The sequence below is a fragment of the Centroberyx gerrardi genome, unplaced genomic scaffold (genome assembly GCF_048128805.1).
Source record: "Centroberyx gerrardi isolate f3 unplaced genomic scaffold, fCenGer3.hap1.cur.20231027 Scaffold_489, whole genome shotgun sequence".
Taxonomy (NCBI): domain Eukaryota; kingdom Metazoa; phylum Chordata; class Actinopteri; order Beryciformes; family Berycidae; genus Centroberyx; species Centroberyx gerrardi.
In genome coordinates, this window is record NW_027605310.1 from 12419 (window position 1) to 31057 (window position 18639).

General features: G+C 43.6%; 1 protein-coding gene across 1 annotated transcript in view; it reads right to left on the bottom strand.

Annotated features, from left to right (window-relative positions):
• The window catches only part of LOC139910126 (A-kinase anchor protein 13-like), a gene marked incomplete at both ends in the record, with an annotated part of 29346 nt that extends 12312 nt beyond the window's left edge, over positions 1-17034 (bottom strand). The window contains 10 exons of the mRNA XM_078282445.1: positions 1078-1228; positions 2316-2382; positions 2486-2553; positions 4631-4790; positions 8308-8419; positions 8706-8748; positions 10917-11019; positions 11476-11653; positions 15054-15101; positions 16661-17034. Coding sequence (XP_078138571.1) covers positions 1078-1228; positions 2316-2382; positions 2486-2553; positions 4631-4790; positions 8308-8419; positions 8706-8748; positions 10917-11019; positions 11476-11653; positions 15054-15101; positions 16661-17034 — 1304 coding nt within the window. The remainder of the gene's footprint in view (positions 1-1077; positions 1229-2315; positions 2383-2485; positions 2554-4630; positions 4791-8307; positions 8420-8705; positions 8749-10916; positions 11020-11475; positions 11654-15053; positions 15102-16660) is intronic.
• Positions 17035-18639: the final 1605 nt, after the last annotated feature.

The window sequence follows — 18639 nt, forward strand, 5'->3', positions numbered from 1 at the left end:
TCCTGATAGTATCTAGCATTGTCTAGCATTTTCAAACAAACTCAAAAGACACTAAAAAGGACTACCATATCTATAGTGCATTATAATTACACTCAGTCACACATTATGAGGAATTATAATTCGCCCATAATGCCCTATAACCGTGTATAATGCTTACTGATGCATAATGTCATTATATGTAGATATTCATTAGCTGCTCAGGAGGAGCACCTCTGTAAGAGCAGTGCTCGTTTGTTTGCGCTTTTTGCAGCACATAGTGCTTAGGGGAATTACAGTATGCACTGTTTAGGTAGAGCCTTGCATAAGGGGAATCCAGTGTGTGCTTGTACACTAGGAAGTACAGTAGAAGTCAAACAAGCATCAACCAGCTCAAGGCCCATGTGCTGTACATCCAGACACCAGGAAGAGGCTTGGTGTTTTTCTAAATGTAGTGGCCAAGTCAACCCATGAATTAAATATTTTGTTCAATGATTCTCTTAGTTACAACAACACTGTGCAACCTAGTTTAATTCACTTCAATCATGCATACCACCCCCCACCCTCCCCAGTGCCTAAAAAGCGCTAGCGCACTTGTATGAATTATACTGTAAGTACGAGCATCTTATGAATATTTATGACTAGTTATTTATCAGATGTTGTCTGACAAGAGTTATAATGTATTATAATACCCCCATTATATTCAGCCTCAGTTGTTTCCAAAGTCACATCCACAAACACAGCATTAATAAGCTATTCAAAATGCATTGGTTCTTACAAATAAAACCTGACGAAATGTATTTGGTGGTATTTTCATTTCTTGTTTTCATGTTTTAAGCTCTCACCAACAATCATTTTACTTAAAGAAGACAATGGAAACTTTATTTTAGATGATGTTATAGTCATATAAAGTGTTAGCAAAACCAGTAAGACAAAAAATAGTCACATATGAATTAAAAAAACAGCCGCAATAAAACATGCAAATACCAACATAAATATTTTATTTAATTCAAAAATGAATATGGTTTCCCAAGACTCACCATACCACCACATAGACACACACACACACACACACACACACACACACCCACACCAGCTCACCCAGCGATGTTGCTGATGGAGAGGCTCTTGGACAGGTTATTGCCGTGGAAGGTCATGATGCTGGTGTGTCTCCGTGATGACGGCATCACCAGGGAGGAGTGGTCGTCGGGGGACAAGATGGCCGACCAGGGGCGCTCCCTCGTCCCGGAGGCTGGACCAGGAGACAGACAGACAGATAGTTAGCAGCAGCCTGCACTCTGACAAGGAGAAGGCCTTTGAGGGATCTCCCCTTGAGGATTTCCCCTTCATGCAGACCCTGTGTATGTGCTGTAATCGTTCACATATTATCTTTTCTCATAATGTCAAATTCCTCTCATTGTAATATAGTGCATATAGATATTTTGGAATTTTTAAATATTTTTTTTATTTTTATTATTTAATTCTTCAACTTTTGCATAATTCATAAATCTTACATTTCCTTTTTGTCTCAGTACGTTCTGCTACCAATACTACTACAGCTATATTTCACAACCTGTACATAAATGCTGGAATCCATATGTTTTTGCACATTTTCATTGTCTGAGTGTTGGAATTGCCAGTTACACATGTTTATATAACCCCCATTTGCCCTATTCTTATTTCTATTCTGGTTTTCTTTGCTGTATCCTACTACTATTTGCTGCTGCAATGACCAAATTTCCCCATAGGGATCAATAAAGTTTCCTATAATCTAATCTCCTCTAAGGGTTTATGAACCTTGATGGGACCTGATGGGACTGTGATATTTTTTCAAGTGAGGAACCCAAAGGTTTATTGGCTCCCTTTGGATCGCAGAACAACCCCTGAGAAACCCCTTGTTTTTGGAGTGCAGGAGCGGAAACTAGCCTTTTACCTAATTTTGGGGCAGTTAACTGCCAAAATAAAGAAAACACTAACATAAAGTGTCTTAATAGGGTGTTGGTCTGCCACATTTTCACTGTACCTTGGCACTGCTTCTTCAAGTGACTGTACTCTATTGGAGGGATGCCACACCCTAAGCATGATGGGATGCTAATTATGGTAATTGATTGATCATTTTAGGGATCAAACCTGCATGGAAGCCCCCACTTTAAATATATTTTATATCTAAGCATTTCCTTTATTTTGGCAGTTAGCCGTACATTTATACACAAAGGAGGATTAACTGAATAATGTCCCAGTAAAACACATTAGTGTAATAAACTAGAGTACCTAGGCTGGGATGGAAACTGGTGGTCATGAAGATTATGTAAGAAATGTAGTTTTAGTTTCACACTCACATTTATTCCTCATTGTGACCGCGGGAACAGAGCTTGAGTCTGGTACTGCAAACTGCTGTTTGGGGAACTAGACAGAGAAAGACAGAATAAAAGCATGAACGAACAGTACAAGTCAATATCAGCAACAGGGCCACAGTATCAGTACTGGAGCACTTTGAGGAAGCTCTTACCTTCATCTTCACCTTGGCACAAACAGGCAGGCTGTCCCTGCAGCCCTTATGGACGAAAGCATTACAGTCTGGAAAAAAAAACAAGCAACAAGAAAGCTCAGTGAAAACTGTGGGGGTGTGGGGGTGTGGGTGGTGGGGGGGCTAGAAATACTGACTGGTTTCCAGAGCTGGCCAGGAAACTCCACCAGCCCACTAATGAAAGCCAGACTGGAGCAGAGCATGTGATGCAACCGAGGGGTAATACTGCTAATGAAAAAAAAGATTGAGAGCGAGACACACACATGCATACACACACACACAAACATTAAATTGCATGGGAAAATTTCAATTTCCTGAACTTCATTTCCAAAACACTATTTTGGAACAAAGGACATCATTCAATATTTCTAAAATACGGAAGGTCTACTCAGTAATCTGATCTCATGTAGTCAACCAAGGACTCAAGTTCCCTTCTATCCTTCAAAAATGACCATACTTTGTTTTCATTTTGTGCTATCTGTCACTTTGTAAGAGCAGTGTCACAATTTTTGGTGGATTTCTGACTTTGAAAAGATACTCTTCTTGTGTACCGTACATATACTGCACCATGTAAAAAACTAAAGCAATGAGAAACCGGTGCTATCAGCAGTCGACCAGGAAGCACCAGTGAGAGGAACAGCCCTCTCTGGTCATGTGAAATTGTAGCTTGACAGCAATGCTCCATAAACCTTATGACATGTTCATGTTTCAGAGTTAAAAGACAAAAGCTAGATTACCACTATCTATGTGTCAGGTACAGTATGCATGTTTCCCAAAGAACAGAAATGTAATACACAGACATGATGCAAAACTGAAAATCTACAACTATCAGACATTCAAACATGTTGTTGACATTCTGCTCTTGGGATTATATTTACATGTCATGTCAGCAGGTAGAGCAAGGCACTGTCAGGGTTAGGGGTTCAATTCCAACTGGGGCCACCCATGTTAAAAGTGTATGTACTCATGTTACTGTAAGGAGCTTTGGATAAAAGCATCCATCCTAGTGTATGGTATGGCACTCTATGTTATGTGATACATGGCTTGAGAATGAGTTCCACAGCGTAACCATCTTAAATTCCTACAATGGTTTTCCGCTCTTAATTGGTTTTATTGGGATTTTTACTGCTTGATGTCAACGTCCCACTAACTCCAGCTAATCTCAGACAAAGGATCACTGTATTTGTCTGTTGAATGGACATCAGCCAAACATCTGCTAGCACAAACCCCCTGAATACACCCTCAGAACTGTCTGTGGCTCCGACAATCCAAACCAGATTGACTGTGCGCACAACAAGAGCTGTTTTGCCAGTCTGAGGCCGCGGCAGATTGTGACCATTGAGAGGAGGCAGCGAGGAGCGCTGTGATCCATCGCAGAGCTGGTTTCTGCTTTTTTAAATTTTTTTTGGGGTGGCGCCAAGGCTTGTGCAATAAACTACATCCTCTTTAGGGCTGCTGCTGGTTCAGTGGAAAACAACACAGAACTGTTTTGCTGTTGTCTGTAGTGGGACGCCTGACTGGGTTACATTACTGAGCAGCAATTTTTACTCAGTTTCACTTCATACAGAACATGAAGCTGGTTCAACAAAGTATGTGTGGTTTACATTCAAATTTGCACTGCAGGCATTTACAACTACCTGCCAAAGTAAAGAAAACACTTAAGCAAATGAGGGATATAAAGTATTGAAAGCAGGTGTTTCTACACAGGTCTGGTCCCTAAGATAATTAATCAGTTAACATCCCATCATGCTTAGAGTGTGGCGTCCCTCCAATAGAGTTCAGACACTTGTAGAATCAATGCCAAAGCACACTGAAGCTGTTCTGCTGGCTCCGGGTGGACCAATACCCTGCTAAACACTTTATTTCCTCCATTCTGGCAGTTATCTGTGTGATTGTGACCTATAACAAATGATTAAGTTGATATGAGATTGTTCGATACAGCATCTCTAATGCCCGATACCTTTCTTCACAGCTCTGGCTTCTTTTTCTCCTTTTTTCACGGTGCTGCTTGCTTGCGGGTTTTTAAATTACGGCAATCTTACAGCAACAGGAGCCCTGATAAGCGCTTTCCACAAGCATCAGAGAGAAAGAGAGAAAGAAAGACAGAAAGAGGATGTGTGGACTTACGTGTGCAGTGGAAGGCTTCCTTGGTGTTGAAAGCCTTGTTGCACTGGGAGCAGCGGGCTGCCTGGGCCGAGCCGACCGACGTGAAGAGATGACCGTTCACCGTCCTCTTGTCCTTCTCCTTGCTCTCCCTGTCTTTCTCCCTTTTCTCTCGGTCCTTTTCCTGCACAGGTGGAAGTAACACATCTTAAGAACACAACCCGACCATGCCAGGACAGGAAACTTTACTATTTTACCAGCCAGCTAGATGTTAAGAACAGAATAGGACTCCAAATGTTGCTTAGTTACCTGTAGAGTAGACTAACTTAACAGCCACTGACAACATATCTCAGCATTTGGCCGGCTGCTGGTGTTAATTTCCACTCTGAATCCAGCAGAGCAACACTAAAACTCTGATGCTGCACTACACAGCAGGGGAGCTTAGCTTATTAAGCGATCTCATTTATGTTGGCAACAAATTGTCTCATTAAGAGACAAATTGATCTTTTTTAACATCGGATGTATTCTCGTTTCAGACGGTCTTTGCTGGTTTGTCTGAGCCAAAAGACAGTGGGATTTTTCCACTAAATAACGGACAATGGTATTTCTTTTGTACATTTGAGTCATTTAGCTGAAGCTCTTATTCAGAGAAAGGGAAGAAAGGGCTTCAGTGTCTTGTGCAAGGACACTTTGACAGCACACTTGACTACTGATGGACACACATTGGCTGGGAATCCAATCTTTGACCTTTCCTTTGCAGGGCGGTCTCTCTAAAAAGGCACCAGCGGAGGAAGTCCTGTTTAGCTGTTGGTCATCTCTCTACGCTGAATCACAATCCAGTAAAGTGATGCAGAGAAGAACAGAGCTCTTATTCTTTTGGATTTACATCACAGAGACTCCACCCAAACCCAGAGGAAATGGCAAAATGGAGTTTCCAGCTTGTTTTAATGGGCAGCCCAGGGCCTCTTGGTTTGAGAGGACCGCAAAGCTCAGACGTTACTGTATTAGTGCTCATTTAATTCAACAGCTTCAAGATACCACGAGGTTGACTCAACCACAGCGAGCCATTTACATTTACAGCCATTACAACACTTAGCATTCATTCGCACTTCCTGCAACAATAGCCGTCTAACCAATGGTAAAACACAATGTCAAATGTCTACAGACTGGAAGCCGAATAACGTTTGCCTCACCACAACTCAACAGCATTCCTCTTTCTCAACGATATTCTGAACAACCAGTTCAACTTAGTGGAGAGGAAGTGGAAAAGCATGAGAAACCAAGAAGATTCTCAGCAAAAGTCTCTTTTTTTATGCAAATATCACAAGTCATTGTATAGCAGAAGCACAGGGGAAGTAATCACCTTTGACAATCGAAACCAGAGATTAAAACAAACAGGCAATGCAATGAGACATAACAGGCAATGACCTCACCACAGTGCACTAAAGCCATGGGGACATTTCTCTCTTTCAACACGATATCGTTCACTCAAATTTGACTAAGAAACCAAACACTTAATCAGCCTACCTCCAGCCAACATTTCCGCTTCAGCGAGAAGCCATGGCTCTCTAAGAATCTCCTGTATAACATCCCGGGCCGTGGCTGAGCGGCTGAGTGGACGAAGCTACCGGCACCGAAGCTCCACCAGGGAAGCTGCAATGAGGAAGTGACTGGCTCTCTGCAAGAAGTGCTATTTCTGCAATGACCCTGAAGTTTGGTACAGACGCTATGATGAAACGACCAAACTAGATCCCCCTTTCAGACTTTACATACTGTGTAGAAACTGTATGTGTCTCTATCTATATACATTCAGGGTTGTCTGACAGGGAGGAACCAAAGGAATAAAACAACGAAGAGAGGATGAACTAAGAGAGGCCTTTTGGATCTTTCATTTGAAAAGTCTTTACCCAGATGGAATGAATGAAACATTTAATTTTCAAGATTTCCTGATGTGTTAATATGCTATAATTCTCCTGACTGTGAGATGGGCTTTTAGGTCCTTAAGGGGTTGGAATCCTATGGTGCCTCCGACACCAGGCAATTTTGTTAATGCTGGTGTCTGATTGGTTATGGGCCCTGAGGTGGCCATGTTGGATGTCATTAAATATATTTACTGTCTGCTATGCATGCAATCTGTAACGCTCAGGAAGCCTATTGCAGCCAAAACAGGTTGGTTTTTAATATTAAAGTTTTGTCAGTTCAGCTACTGTTGGGAGGGAGGAACCAGACAGAGGCCGTGCTGAGCTAAGCTTCAGAGTCCTGTCACTTTAAAGAAAAGCGCTGACTGAAGTCACAGAGGAGATAATTTTTTTTTTAAAAAAACACAGTCAACTCCGTCTTCCTGCTTTACTTCCTGTCCACCTCTCAGTGCCTTGTCTGTTTCTGCTAGGGCTGCACAATTAATCACAAAGAAATCTAAATCGCAATGTTTTACTACTGCAATATCCAAATTGAAATATTGAGTACTGCAATTTCCAAATTGCAATATTGACTACTGCAGTTTCTAAATCACAAGAGGCTTGAACGTGTTGATATAAGATGAAAAAATGTGCAGCAAATTATTTTTCATCAAAACTAATAATTATGATTATAGCTCATAAAATAATCAGGATTGTGATCATATCTATGTCTGCAGCTGCAACAGTCAAAAAATAAACAATTTGGAACAGAGGAAACAAAACAATAACCAGCTTTGTTGAATACGTTTTCTTAGGAGAGTCATACTGTGACTACTGTGAGTTCTCTTTTCTAATCCGACTCACTCACTTACAATGCAAGAAAGGCCTACTCTATTCCCACAAGAAAAGACAGGTGCAAGGTAAATGACCTCTCATCTGTTTGACCTCTGTTTGAAAAAGAAAAGTGACTTCTATTGCATCTTTAAACAGTTTATAGCGCAGCAGTAGACCAGAGGTTAGAGATGCAGGGTTGTGACCAGAATGTTGCTGGTTCACAACCCGGATCTCTTGGGAAAATATGGATGGAAAGTCATGAGAAATACTCTCTCCTCCTTCAATAAATATCCAATTGAGCAAGGCACTTAACCTCTAACTGCTCCAGTGGAGCTGCTCAATGGCCAACAGTGGAAGACTGTGGTTGTAAGTAAGTAAGTAAGTAAAGTTTATTTCTAGAGCACATTTAAAAACAGCTTGAGCTGACCAAAGTGCTGTACAAAAGAACATTAAAATACAAAGTAAAAATAAAACACAAGGAGAAACATACCAACGACAACAATAAGCAACAACAAGGCACAAAATACAGAGTTATAGACATGACAACAGATTACTGGGCTTGTATTGGGCAGCTGCAGTGTGAATGTGTGGAAGTGTATGAATGTGAAGCAGGATGGGGCTGAAGAGCAGCCTGGGGCTCAGTTAGCCTTCCCTGGAGGAACAAGTGTGCTTGTGCTTTTTAGGTCCTCAGGGTGTATGCATGACTGGAGTGACTGAAACAAGGTTGACTTTAAAAGCTCCATCTGTGGTAGCAGTGTTGCTGTAACTAAGAATCACTGAACAAAATATTTAATTTGTGGGTTGACTTAGTCACTACAGATAGAAAATCACCAAGCTGCTTAAGGACAGACAGATCAACAACATCCAGCGTCTCATCTTCTATAGCAATGCTTATCAACCGAATCCGAATCCTTTCGAATCCCTTATTGAACCTTTTTATGTAACTCACACAACTCCATGTTTCCTCACCCTGGTTTTCTTATACATCTTGTTCTTGAGGTAGCTGAAGGTCCGGCTGACCTTCGTCACACTCTTTCCCTCAGTGTCGCTTCGCAGAGGACCAGGCTCCTCCTCTGATATACTGGAAGACACACACACACACACACACACACACTTTTAACATTGTCAGACAGCGTGCATTCACAATGCCTACAGTCACACACCCAGAAAAAGGAGGGTCTTTGGTTACGGTAGTGGTTCTACAGAGAACCATAATAACTCAAAGAAACCTCTGACTTGTTAAAATAAAAAAACTGGTAAATCAGAATAAAGAACTGGCTTTTTTGGTACTATATGGAACCCTGTTTGTTTAGAGTGTACAGATCTCAGATGTCTTGGAGAACAGCAGCAGATCCAGAGGGACTGACCTGTACGCCAGGGATCCAGAGGCGCTGGAAAATGACCTCATACCTGGAATGAAACAGGAGAGGAGATGAGCACTAGGACAGACATTCAGACAACCAGGAGAAAACCAGAAGATCATAATGTCTATTAGTGCAGATGATTTTTTTTAATACTCTATTCATCACAGCAGGGGGAAATTTTCTTTCCTCCCTCTGGTTGGGGAGCGGGGTCAGCCAGGTATCATGGTAAAGGGTACAACAGATTTGGCCACACTGGGGATTGAACCTGGGGACCTCTGGTTGGGGGATGAGCTCACTAACCGCTACGCCGTCCTGCCACCATTAAATGCAAGTTAATGACCTCACTGGCCTAATGGTTAGAGAATCAAGCTTGTGAACAGAGTGCTGCCAGTTCAAATCTCAGCTGCAAAACTCTGGACAGGGCAAGAGAACGAGACATGCCCTCCTCTCCCTCCACAACTACCTTTGATGCCAATAAGCAAGGCGTTTAACCTTTAGGTGCTCCAGTGGAGCTGCTTAGTGGCCAACAGTAGAAGACTGTGGTTTTACTGGGAAGCTTCCAGTGTGAATGTAAAGCAGGGTTGTGCTGAGAAAAACAGCACAGAGCTTCCCTGGAGAAAAGTTAAAAAAAAAAATTATTGATGAATTGTTGTTCCAGATGGCATTTTGGAGCTCTCTCCCTGACTCTGGCCTAGTTGTGGTTTCAGTCTGAACACACAGAATATGAATTAAAAGCGAATATATGCAAATCAAAACATACATTACAGACTTTTCCAAATAATCACCACAGAGTCTGTACTTATTTGGTATCAGTTAAGTGTAGTCATGCGTAGATTCCAGTGAACCTCACTTCTTTCTAAAGAACCATTTCTACCAAATATTCTGACTTACACACAAATATGCAAAGCATGGCTCACCTGCTCTGTATCAGAAAGACAAACCCAAAACAGGATAAAGAGGACAAAGTTTTGGCCTGCCTGTGTTGATAGCAACACAGTCAGGGAGACAGAAAAGAATGAGAATAGGGAGGAATGGCTCAGTGTCTTTGACTAAAGGTGACAGGCTCACAATTCTCTTTAGGGAAGACAGGGTTTCTTTGTCTCACCTGCACAGTGTGTATGTATTTTTTCCATTATTTTTGCATTTGTGTATATGAACTTAACTGAGACTCAGTGGGGGACTGGAGGAGCCAACGTCTTATTCAATGTCATTTGATTCAGTAGGGATCACCAGCACAAAGCCTACTACCTAGGTAAAGGATGGAGGTATGCTTTTCTACAATCTCAACTCCTCTACAAGCCCGTTCTAATCATGCATTCAGACCGCAAGCAACTTGAAAAAACAGTCACCAGAAGTTGTTTGCTTGTGAAAAAGTTGGCTGCAGCTGAACTTTTGGGCACCATTGCCCTTATGGTGCGCTTATTGCTTAGTTAGCCAAACCCACTTCACAATGTGAACTGCATCCTTTTCAGGTGGATAAGCCAACGCGTATTTAACTTTCATATTCACACAGTGTGAACCCGGCCTGGAGGCCTTTGGTTACAGTACCTTGCAGAGGGAAGGCAGATCCAGGGCTCTAACAGCAGAGGTCTCTACTAGGGAACAGCTACTGTTCTGGTTCTGGCATCGCTGCTATTTTCTACTGCCGCTAAGGCTAGCATACTTACTCAAGTTATCATCATCATCATCATCATCATCGCTAGACGAAGAGTCGCCATAAGCAAACTGAGACTTAGATTTGGTGAGGATGGGGGAGAGGTTAAAAGAGAAGGAAATTCGCCTCTTACGTCGCAGACGTCCCACCGCTGGGGGGGAGTGGAGGGGAGAGAAAGAACCAGAGCAGGCACTGATCACTCATAACGAACTGACTGCACAATCCACTGATAACACAGACCTACTGTATGGTGATGACAGCAGCAACAAAGCAGTGGATGCTGTCAACACTAAACTAAAGAAATGACTAAGTACGCCTTTCCATGGACAGCAGGGGGGCAGTCAGGTCTGGTAGCTGAAGAGAATTAACTAGTAAAGTGATCAAGACATAGTATATCTGTCTATCTACCTACCTTTTTACCTACCTACCTACCTACCTATTTACCCATTTACCAACTTGGCTACCTTTTGTACTACTTACCTACCTAGATACCTGTCTATCTACCTATCTATCCATCCATGTATCTATTCATCCAGCCAACTTCAGGACTTGTCACTCACCATCGATGTCTCTCTGGCTGATGGTGAGCATGGACACAGACTTGGTGAGGGGCAGGGTCATGGGAGGACAGCTGTGTCGCAGAGGCCGATACCTCCTCGACTTCTGGAGCAGGAGACATCGGACCGAGTCAGATTTATTTTAAAAAACAGGCTGGTCACAAAATGCTTGACAATGCAACAAAGGATATGAACCCAGATAGAAATAAGGGAGAACAAAACATTATCAACCAACACACGAATAATAAACTGACAAGTTGAAAAGGAAAAATAAACAAATGATTTGGCTTGAGCTCACAGTTTGAAGGATGTTTGCTTAAAATTCAATGTGAGTTGCCAGAGGAAAATTATGTTTATTAATTCTTACTAATCCCTAATCTGGCAAGTCTCAAATTTCCCCTGAGCGTTTCTAAGTCTTTTTACGACCTTTACAAATCTGTTTTTTCCTCTCACGTGCATCAGACTGAGGATTTGTATGAGAAGACCTAGAGGCCTGCTGCAAAAAACAAAATGAACATAAGAGATCAAATGGCCGAACTTGATGGTGAGAGTCAAGACCGACCTGCTCGTCCAATCCGCTGCGCTCCCCCACCTCCTCCTGCTCCTCCGTCAGGGAGACCAGGGAGCCCCTCTCCTCGCTCTCCTGCCGGGGCAGCCTTGGGGGCTCCAGGATGCGGGGCCCCTGGGTGCGGGGGCCTTTCAGCTCCTCCCGGCCTCCACTCAGGCCCTCCAGGCTGTAGCTGTATGGACAGACAGGTGGCAGAGGTCATTCTGGGTGAAAGTCTGAGTGTACTGAACACGCACACGCACACGCACACGCACACGCACACGCACACATATACACCTGGCCTTGTCGACATGCATGCAAACACACACATACAGAAACACGCACACCCACTGCTACTACAACAGCAAACACACACACATGCATGCATGCACGTACCCGCTTACAGACACACACACAGCTGGTCCTCCACAGTGTTTAGCTAGCTGAGTTATCACTGGGTTCTGGAGCAGATTTACAGCTAACGCAGCGGTAAATGACTTCCAACATCAGCATCAGCATAGAGAGCTGTGCTGCTGTGATTTACAAACCCAATTACATCGATCTACTACTGGAAATAAGAGGCCTTGAAAAATCCAATACAATGATTATGAAGAGGAAAACTACAGCTACATTTCAGTATGAGGTATGGTATATGGCTGCAGCTGTATGGCTTCAGGACACACTCAGTGATAGTTAAAGCTCCAGCAGTAAATCTCTCTCCTCTCCAGCCCTGGGGTTTGTATGGCATGTCCACCAAATCATCAGTCCAGCACATTCAAACATCACTAAACTAAACTGAACCAAGCTGAATAATGACTTGGTGATCATCGCTGACCAGCATAAAGCAGCACTCACCTATCCTCAGGGCGGTGAATGTAGATGACTATATCTGTCATAGTAAGGCCTGGACAAAGCCTCCTGCCAGTATTATTGTAAGTATTGTGCTGTATAGCTAGAAGGTCTTCTGTACTCAAGGCTGGATAACAATGGTAGCTGCTGTAGCTCTCTGCTGTGGACAGCTACTGATTGAGTGGGCATGGCATACACACACACACACACACCAAATGCAAATCAAGGAGCATGTAAATCATTGTGCCTTATTCAAAGTGGGTGATTGTGTTTTAGCAAGCAGAAAAAGATCTCTCTCTCACACACACACACACACACACAGTACCTGAGGCAACTATCCAGGCCATGGCTGAGGGGAGCGTCAGGGGGGCACCAGCTGATACTAACAGGGAGGGTGGTGGAGAGTTAGGTATGGAGGAGTGATGTTGGAGGTAGAGAGGGAGGTATGGAGGAGTGATTGTGGAGGTTGAGAGGGAGGGATGGAGGAGTGATGGTGGAGGTGGAGAGGGAGGTATGGAGTGATGATGGAAATGTAAAAGGAGGTATGGAGGAGTGATGGTGGAGTAGATGGGAAAGGATATGGAGAGGATGGAGTTACTGGGATGGCTGAGGACAGTGACAATGTTACGGACTGACAGGTCTACTGCTCTGTGTTATGCCACTTACTACTGTTAGAAACCACTACAGCAGTAGCCATTGTAGTACCCATTAATACTGCAGTCATCCCTTGTTGAATGTTGTATGATGTGGCCTGGCGGTTGGAGCAGTGGTCTCCAACCTTATGCCATCGAGAGCCAGCAAGTTTCCATTCCAACAAATCACTACATCCGCTGATTACCCTAATTAGCACACCTTCAACCAGAGAGAAGGAACAAATCAATGAAATCAGCTGCTGTTTGTTTAGAATTAAAACATGCTCTGGAGCTGACCCTGACCTCTGACCTCCCCAGGGGAGTGCTAGTAAACAGGAAATTCCCCTACAAGGAGCAGTACTATATCAAATTACTACAAAAGAACCAAATAAGTATGTTGTGAGATGACCTCCATGCCCATCAAGAACCATGATGTAACCTTCTCCCTCCCATAGGTTCACTCCAGAGTTGAGAAAACTCTGTCCTCACTGTCCACCAGTTAGTTTATCTACCAGGAACATCAAAGGTCCTACTTAAAGTCCCTCGCAAAGGAAAAGTGAAAAGTTTTACTCCAACCTCATCAACAAAAACCCTGGGAACACTAGACATCTGTTTTCTACCATTAATCATCTCCTGAAGCCTCAATCTCTCTCATCACCGGAAACAACTGAGACTTTTTCAGAGAGAAGGTCAATAGCATCTACTCTGTAATCTCCAGCTCCTCCATCTGCCTGGGATCCTCTGATCTCTCCATTACTTCACCAAAGTCACCCATTGAGAAGTTGAGGAAATCATGCAAAATTAAATCCTTCACATTGCCAAGTCCCATCCAGCCTCATTCAGTCATTCCAGTCAAGCTGGAAGTGTTCCACCTACATTCAAGACTGCCATTATCAGAAACAGCTAATGAAGCCCACCCTGGACCCGGAAGTTCCGGCCAATTCTAGGCTTATCTCCAACATCCGCTTCCTGCCAGAAGTCACCTAGCTGCAAGACCATCTCAAATTCAACAACCTTCATGAGATGGTCAGGGTCAGGGTTTGGTATTGAAACAGCTCCACTCAGGGTCATAAAAGACATCCTGATGGCAGCTGATGCTTGTTCCCCCTCCCTTGACCCAAGTACAGTTTTTGTCAACCATGTCATTCTTCTCCAGTGCTTCTACACCACTACTGTCCCTCTGGCTCTACCCTGAACTGGTTCAATGCCTACCTTTCTGGTAGAACTGAGTATGTTTCACTAGGAGATTTCAGATCCAGAGCATGCCTTGTCACCTACAGAGCCAAGGGTCAGTCCTCTGTCCCATCTTTTTGTACATGCACCCACTCGGCCATGTCTCCACATATGTTTCTCCAGCTCAACTGCAACAAATCCAATGCCATCCTAGTTGGCAAGCCCACCAGGTGCAACATTCACCTATAAACCATCTTGCCTTTGATAGACAAAGGTCCTCCTTCACCTGGGCATTGGATTTTCACCCTCACCCAACCTTTGATGACCACATATTAACATAAAAAGCCTCCTTGTATATCAGAACATTTCAAAGCTTTGTCCCAGTCTAACCCTGGCAGACTCACAGAAGCTGATCCACACCTTGATCTCCTCTAGACTGGATTTCAGTAACACACTCTTCACGGGCCTTCATCTCCTCAAGGATCACATCACTCCCACCCTGGCTTCACTGCTCTGCCTCCCTGTCTCCTCCAGGATTCATTCAAAATCCCTCTTCTGACTAAAGGAACTTGTTAGCCCACAAATCTCCATTCTCACCCTCAGGTCAACATATCCTGCTCCCCTCTATGGGGGGACTGGGCTTTCTTTGTAGCTGCTTATTGTTACCATTACAACACAAAACTCTCATGTCTCTCAACCAACTAGTTACCAGACTATTTTTTGCACATTCCGATCGGTGAAAGACAGCAAAACTTGAATATTTCAATACAATTCCTCTTGGGGACAGAGCCACAAAGTAGCAGTAAATTAACAAGCGCACAGTAAAAAGCGGGACTCCTACAATGGCTACACCTGTATGAATTTCCAATTATACTGCACCGAGCAACAAATTAATCAATACTGAAAATACATTAAATGATGGGCGTAATGTATTAGTACCTTCTCCTGTGAAAGGTCGGCTTCCCCTCACCAGGACTACGGATGGAACTGGAGGTGATGGATGAACCAGAGACAGGAAGTGGTGCATGATGGGAGAGATGAGTGGGATATGAGGAAATTGGCAGGTCAAAAAGAGCATCATGCATGGTAGGATAATCTATTTGATGATGGCAGCCTAATCCAGCTGGTGGTTTGGATATATATGGGCACTAGAATGCAGTTTCTATCTGGGTATAGTGAGTGGTTGCCAGTGGTTATGAGGGCCCTCAATTATATTTCTTTTCCTAGCACTTCACTCTTACATGATGATTCCATGGTCACATGATGTAAGGACACTAAGGCCCTGATCTTTGACATCTGTATTTTTGGTTGCTTGTAATCTTAGTAATCTAGGAACTGAAACTTATTCTACTGGTGCACTCACTGGAAGTATCTCTGGATAAGAGCATCAGATAAATGTCTAAAGCAGTTTTTTTCTGTTTCCATATGCCTTGTAACCCCTAGCAACCACACTCCAGGCAGTTCATGTTGGTTTGAGTCAAACCAACAGAGACGATAGGAATTGAAATACAGAAAAGAGAAAAAGAAATACAGTTGATGTGTTTGTGTGTGTCTATTGACGACTGTGTGTGTGTGTGTGTGTGTGTGTGTGTGTGTGTGAATGTGAATGAGTGTGTGTGTCTAGAAGTGTGTAAGTGTGTGTACATGGGTATGAGTCTATGTGTATGAGTCTCTGTGTGTGTGTGTGTGTGTGTGTGTGTGTACATGCACGAAGCCCCCTGCCCATGCCAGACAAATGGCAACACAGCTGCTCGCAGCAGGAGAAGGAAACACTCAGCAAGGCCCAGAGGGACGGAACGTCAACAAGCTATAATCTACTGGCATCTACTGACATCTATGGACATCTGCTGACATCTACTGACATCTATAGACATCTATAGACATCTACTGACATCTACCGACTGACTAACATAAGCGGCTAATGTCTAGGGCTGGGAAGCAAAATCGCCCCAAATATCATGTCAACAAACTCTAATCTACTCATATCTACTGATGTCTACCGAAACTGACTGACTAATGCCAGACTGAGTAACACCAGCAGCTAATGTCTAGGCCTGGAAAGCAAGACGGTCCCAAACATCCCATCTCAAAATGACTCATCAACTCCAAGGAATAAATAAATGATATTCTGCTGAGTGTTGCTGCAAAGGCCTATGGGCGATGAGACAGAGCATTGTGTAGGCACAGCTTAGTGTGCTGCAGAACCTCACTGTGGCTTTTCCACCAACAGCCTCTGCATTCCATATCTTATCATCATCTTTATACTTCATCAAATCTAGCATCTAGTACCAAGTGTTTTGACTGCAGGAATGGTATGCCCATTATGAGTATAATGTTTTTAGGAATTTCACAGCCCCTCAATTACCATATTGTGCACAGTGTAATTAGGAATTTGCTTCTTTGCATATCCCTCTGAGACATGAACACATTTTACCAGAGGAGTCAGTGGTCAGTTTGCTGCAACCACCCAATTTCCGCACAGGGATCAAAAACATTTAATATAAACTAATCTAATCTACTCCGCTCAGCCTCCATCCCAGTCTCACCTCCTCTGGTTCATCTCTGCGTCTCCACCGTTGTTCTTGCCAGGACCCCAGCTGTGGCGGCGGAGGGGCGACAGGGAGCGGACGCTGGGCCGGAGGAGACAGGAGCGCCGCGGCACTTCCGTCACTCTGTCTTTGGCCTCCTCCTCGGCTTCTCCTCCTGCTCCTGCTGCTGCTCCTCCCCTTCCACCACCGCTCAGTCCAGCAGGGATGGTAGCCCCTGTCTGGCTTCCCTCCTCCAGGCTCCAGCTGCGGCCCAGGCCCTGGCTGCCGTCGGGGCTGGAGCTGGGCGGACCGACGCTGGCGGTGTCGTCTGTGGAGGAGCAGGAGACGGAAACCTCGCTGGTGCTGTCTCCGCCCGTCACTGGCTCATCACCCTGCAAACGCCCAGAGAAAAGCAATAGCCTGGTTATCTAAAGGCCTGACTGCCCGGCTCCATGTTCCTACAGGGCATTGACAAAATAAAGGAAATACCAACATGAAGTGTCTTAACACACAAGCCACCAATGTGCCTTAATATTGATTCTACAAGTGACTGAACTCAACTGGAGGGACGCCACACCCTAAGCATGATGGGATATTAATTATCTTAGGGAAACTAACTTTTTGTCAATTAGCCACAGTGGCTGGTAAATCCTAAAAGTCCACCAGCCACTTTCACCATTTTACCAGCAAACTAGATGTTTAGAATAGGACAAATGATGGTTGGTTTTTGGTTACCTGTAAAGTAACTTAACTTATTTTACCAGCATTTGCCTGGTGATAGTTTCCCACCCTGAACACCCTGTACACTCAGCCATTCAGCATTCCTTCATTGTAGCAGGAGATGAATGAACAGAACGCTGCGAGAGCTACCTAACCCACAGGAACGGGATATAATAAAGACCAAATGGCATGGCTCAGGGATAATGAGCCAGAGCCACTTTATAGCAACTCTGACATTAAAACACACACCAATAAATGACGACGGCCTCGTGAAAATGAACATTTCCCAGGAAAATGTATTAAAGTTTTAATCATCATTTAAATTGACTTTAAGGCCTCAGGCCTTTTGGGGCTGGACTGTCTTGTAGTGATTCAATGCTGAACATATTCTTGTCTAGTAATATGCATAGTGTATAGCCTATTACATGTGTTGCACTGTCCACTTGCATTGTTGCCCATGTCCACTTGCATTGTTTACATTTATTGTGCTTGGCAAATAATTTGAGTCTGATTCTCAAGTGTCTGCTAAATCAGTGTGTGTGTGCAAGGCAATAACACTGCCAGAGTTAGGGGTTCCATTCCCACTGGGGCCACCCATGTTAAAAATGTATGCCCTCATGCCATTTAAAAGCCAAATGGCAGATCTAGTTAAGCAAATGGTTATGGCATGGTGGTATCAACACACACTGTATACTTCCTGTTTGTGTGTTGAATATAAAACACTAGCACTCACAGAACAATAGTCTTCTTATTTATTATGGGCAAAAATGAACGCGTTTCAGCCATCATCAGCCTTTCTAGCTGAAACGTGTTCGTTTTTGCCCATAATAAATAAGAAGACTATTGTTCTGTGAGTGCCGGTGTTCTGTTTGTTTTGATCCTTGCCGCAACCGTGCACCTGATACAGTGTTCAAGATTTGGAGCTGTGCACGCTGCTACTTTTCACTATACAAAACACTAGCCCCTTTCACACACGCAGCCTGTTCCATCAATGTGACGGCATGCCGTCATGTGTGAACAGGCGCCAGTGTGGAAATGCCAGTATATTTCCCAGCTCAGTAATGTTCCATATCGACTGTATGTGTGAAAGATGCCAGAACATTAACGGCACAAGCACTGTCCGTGTATTTTTGGTCATTCTATTTTCTTTTCACAAACAGAAATTAAAAAATGAAAAACGAATGGTGATTTGATTTTCATTTAAAAATCCACAACTGAAAACGGAAATAGAAGGTATTTTTCATTTTCCTGGTCAGAAACGGCAGAATCAACATTTA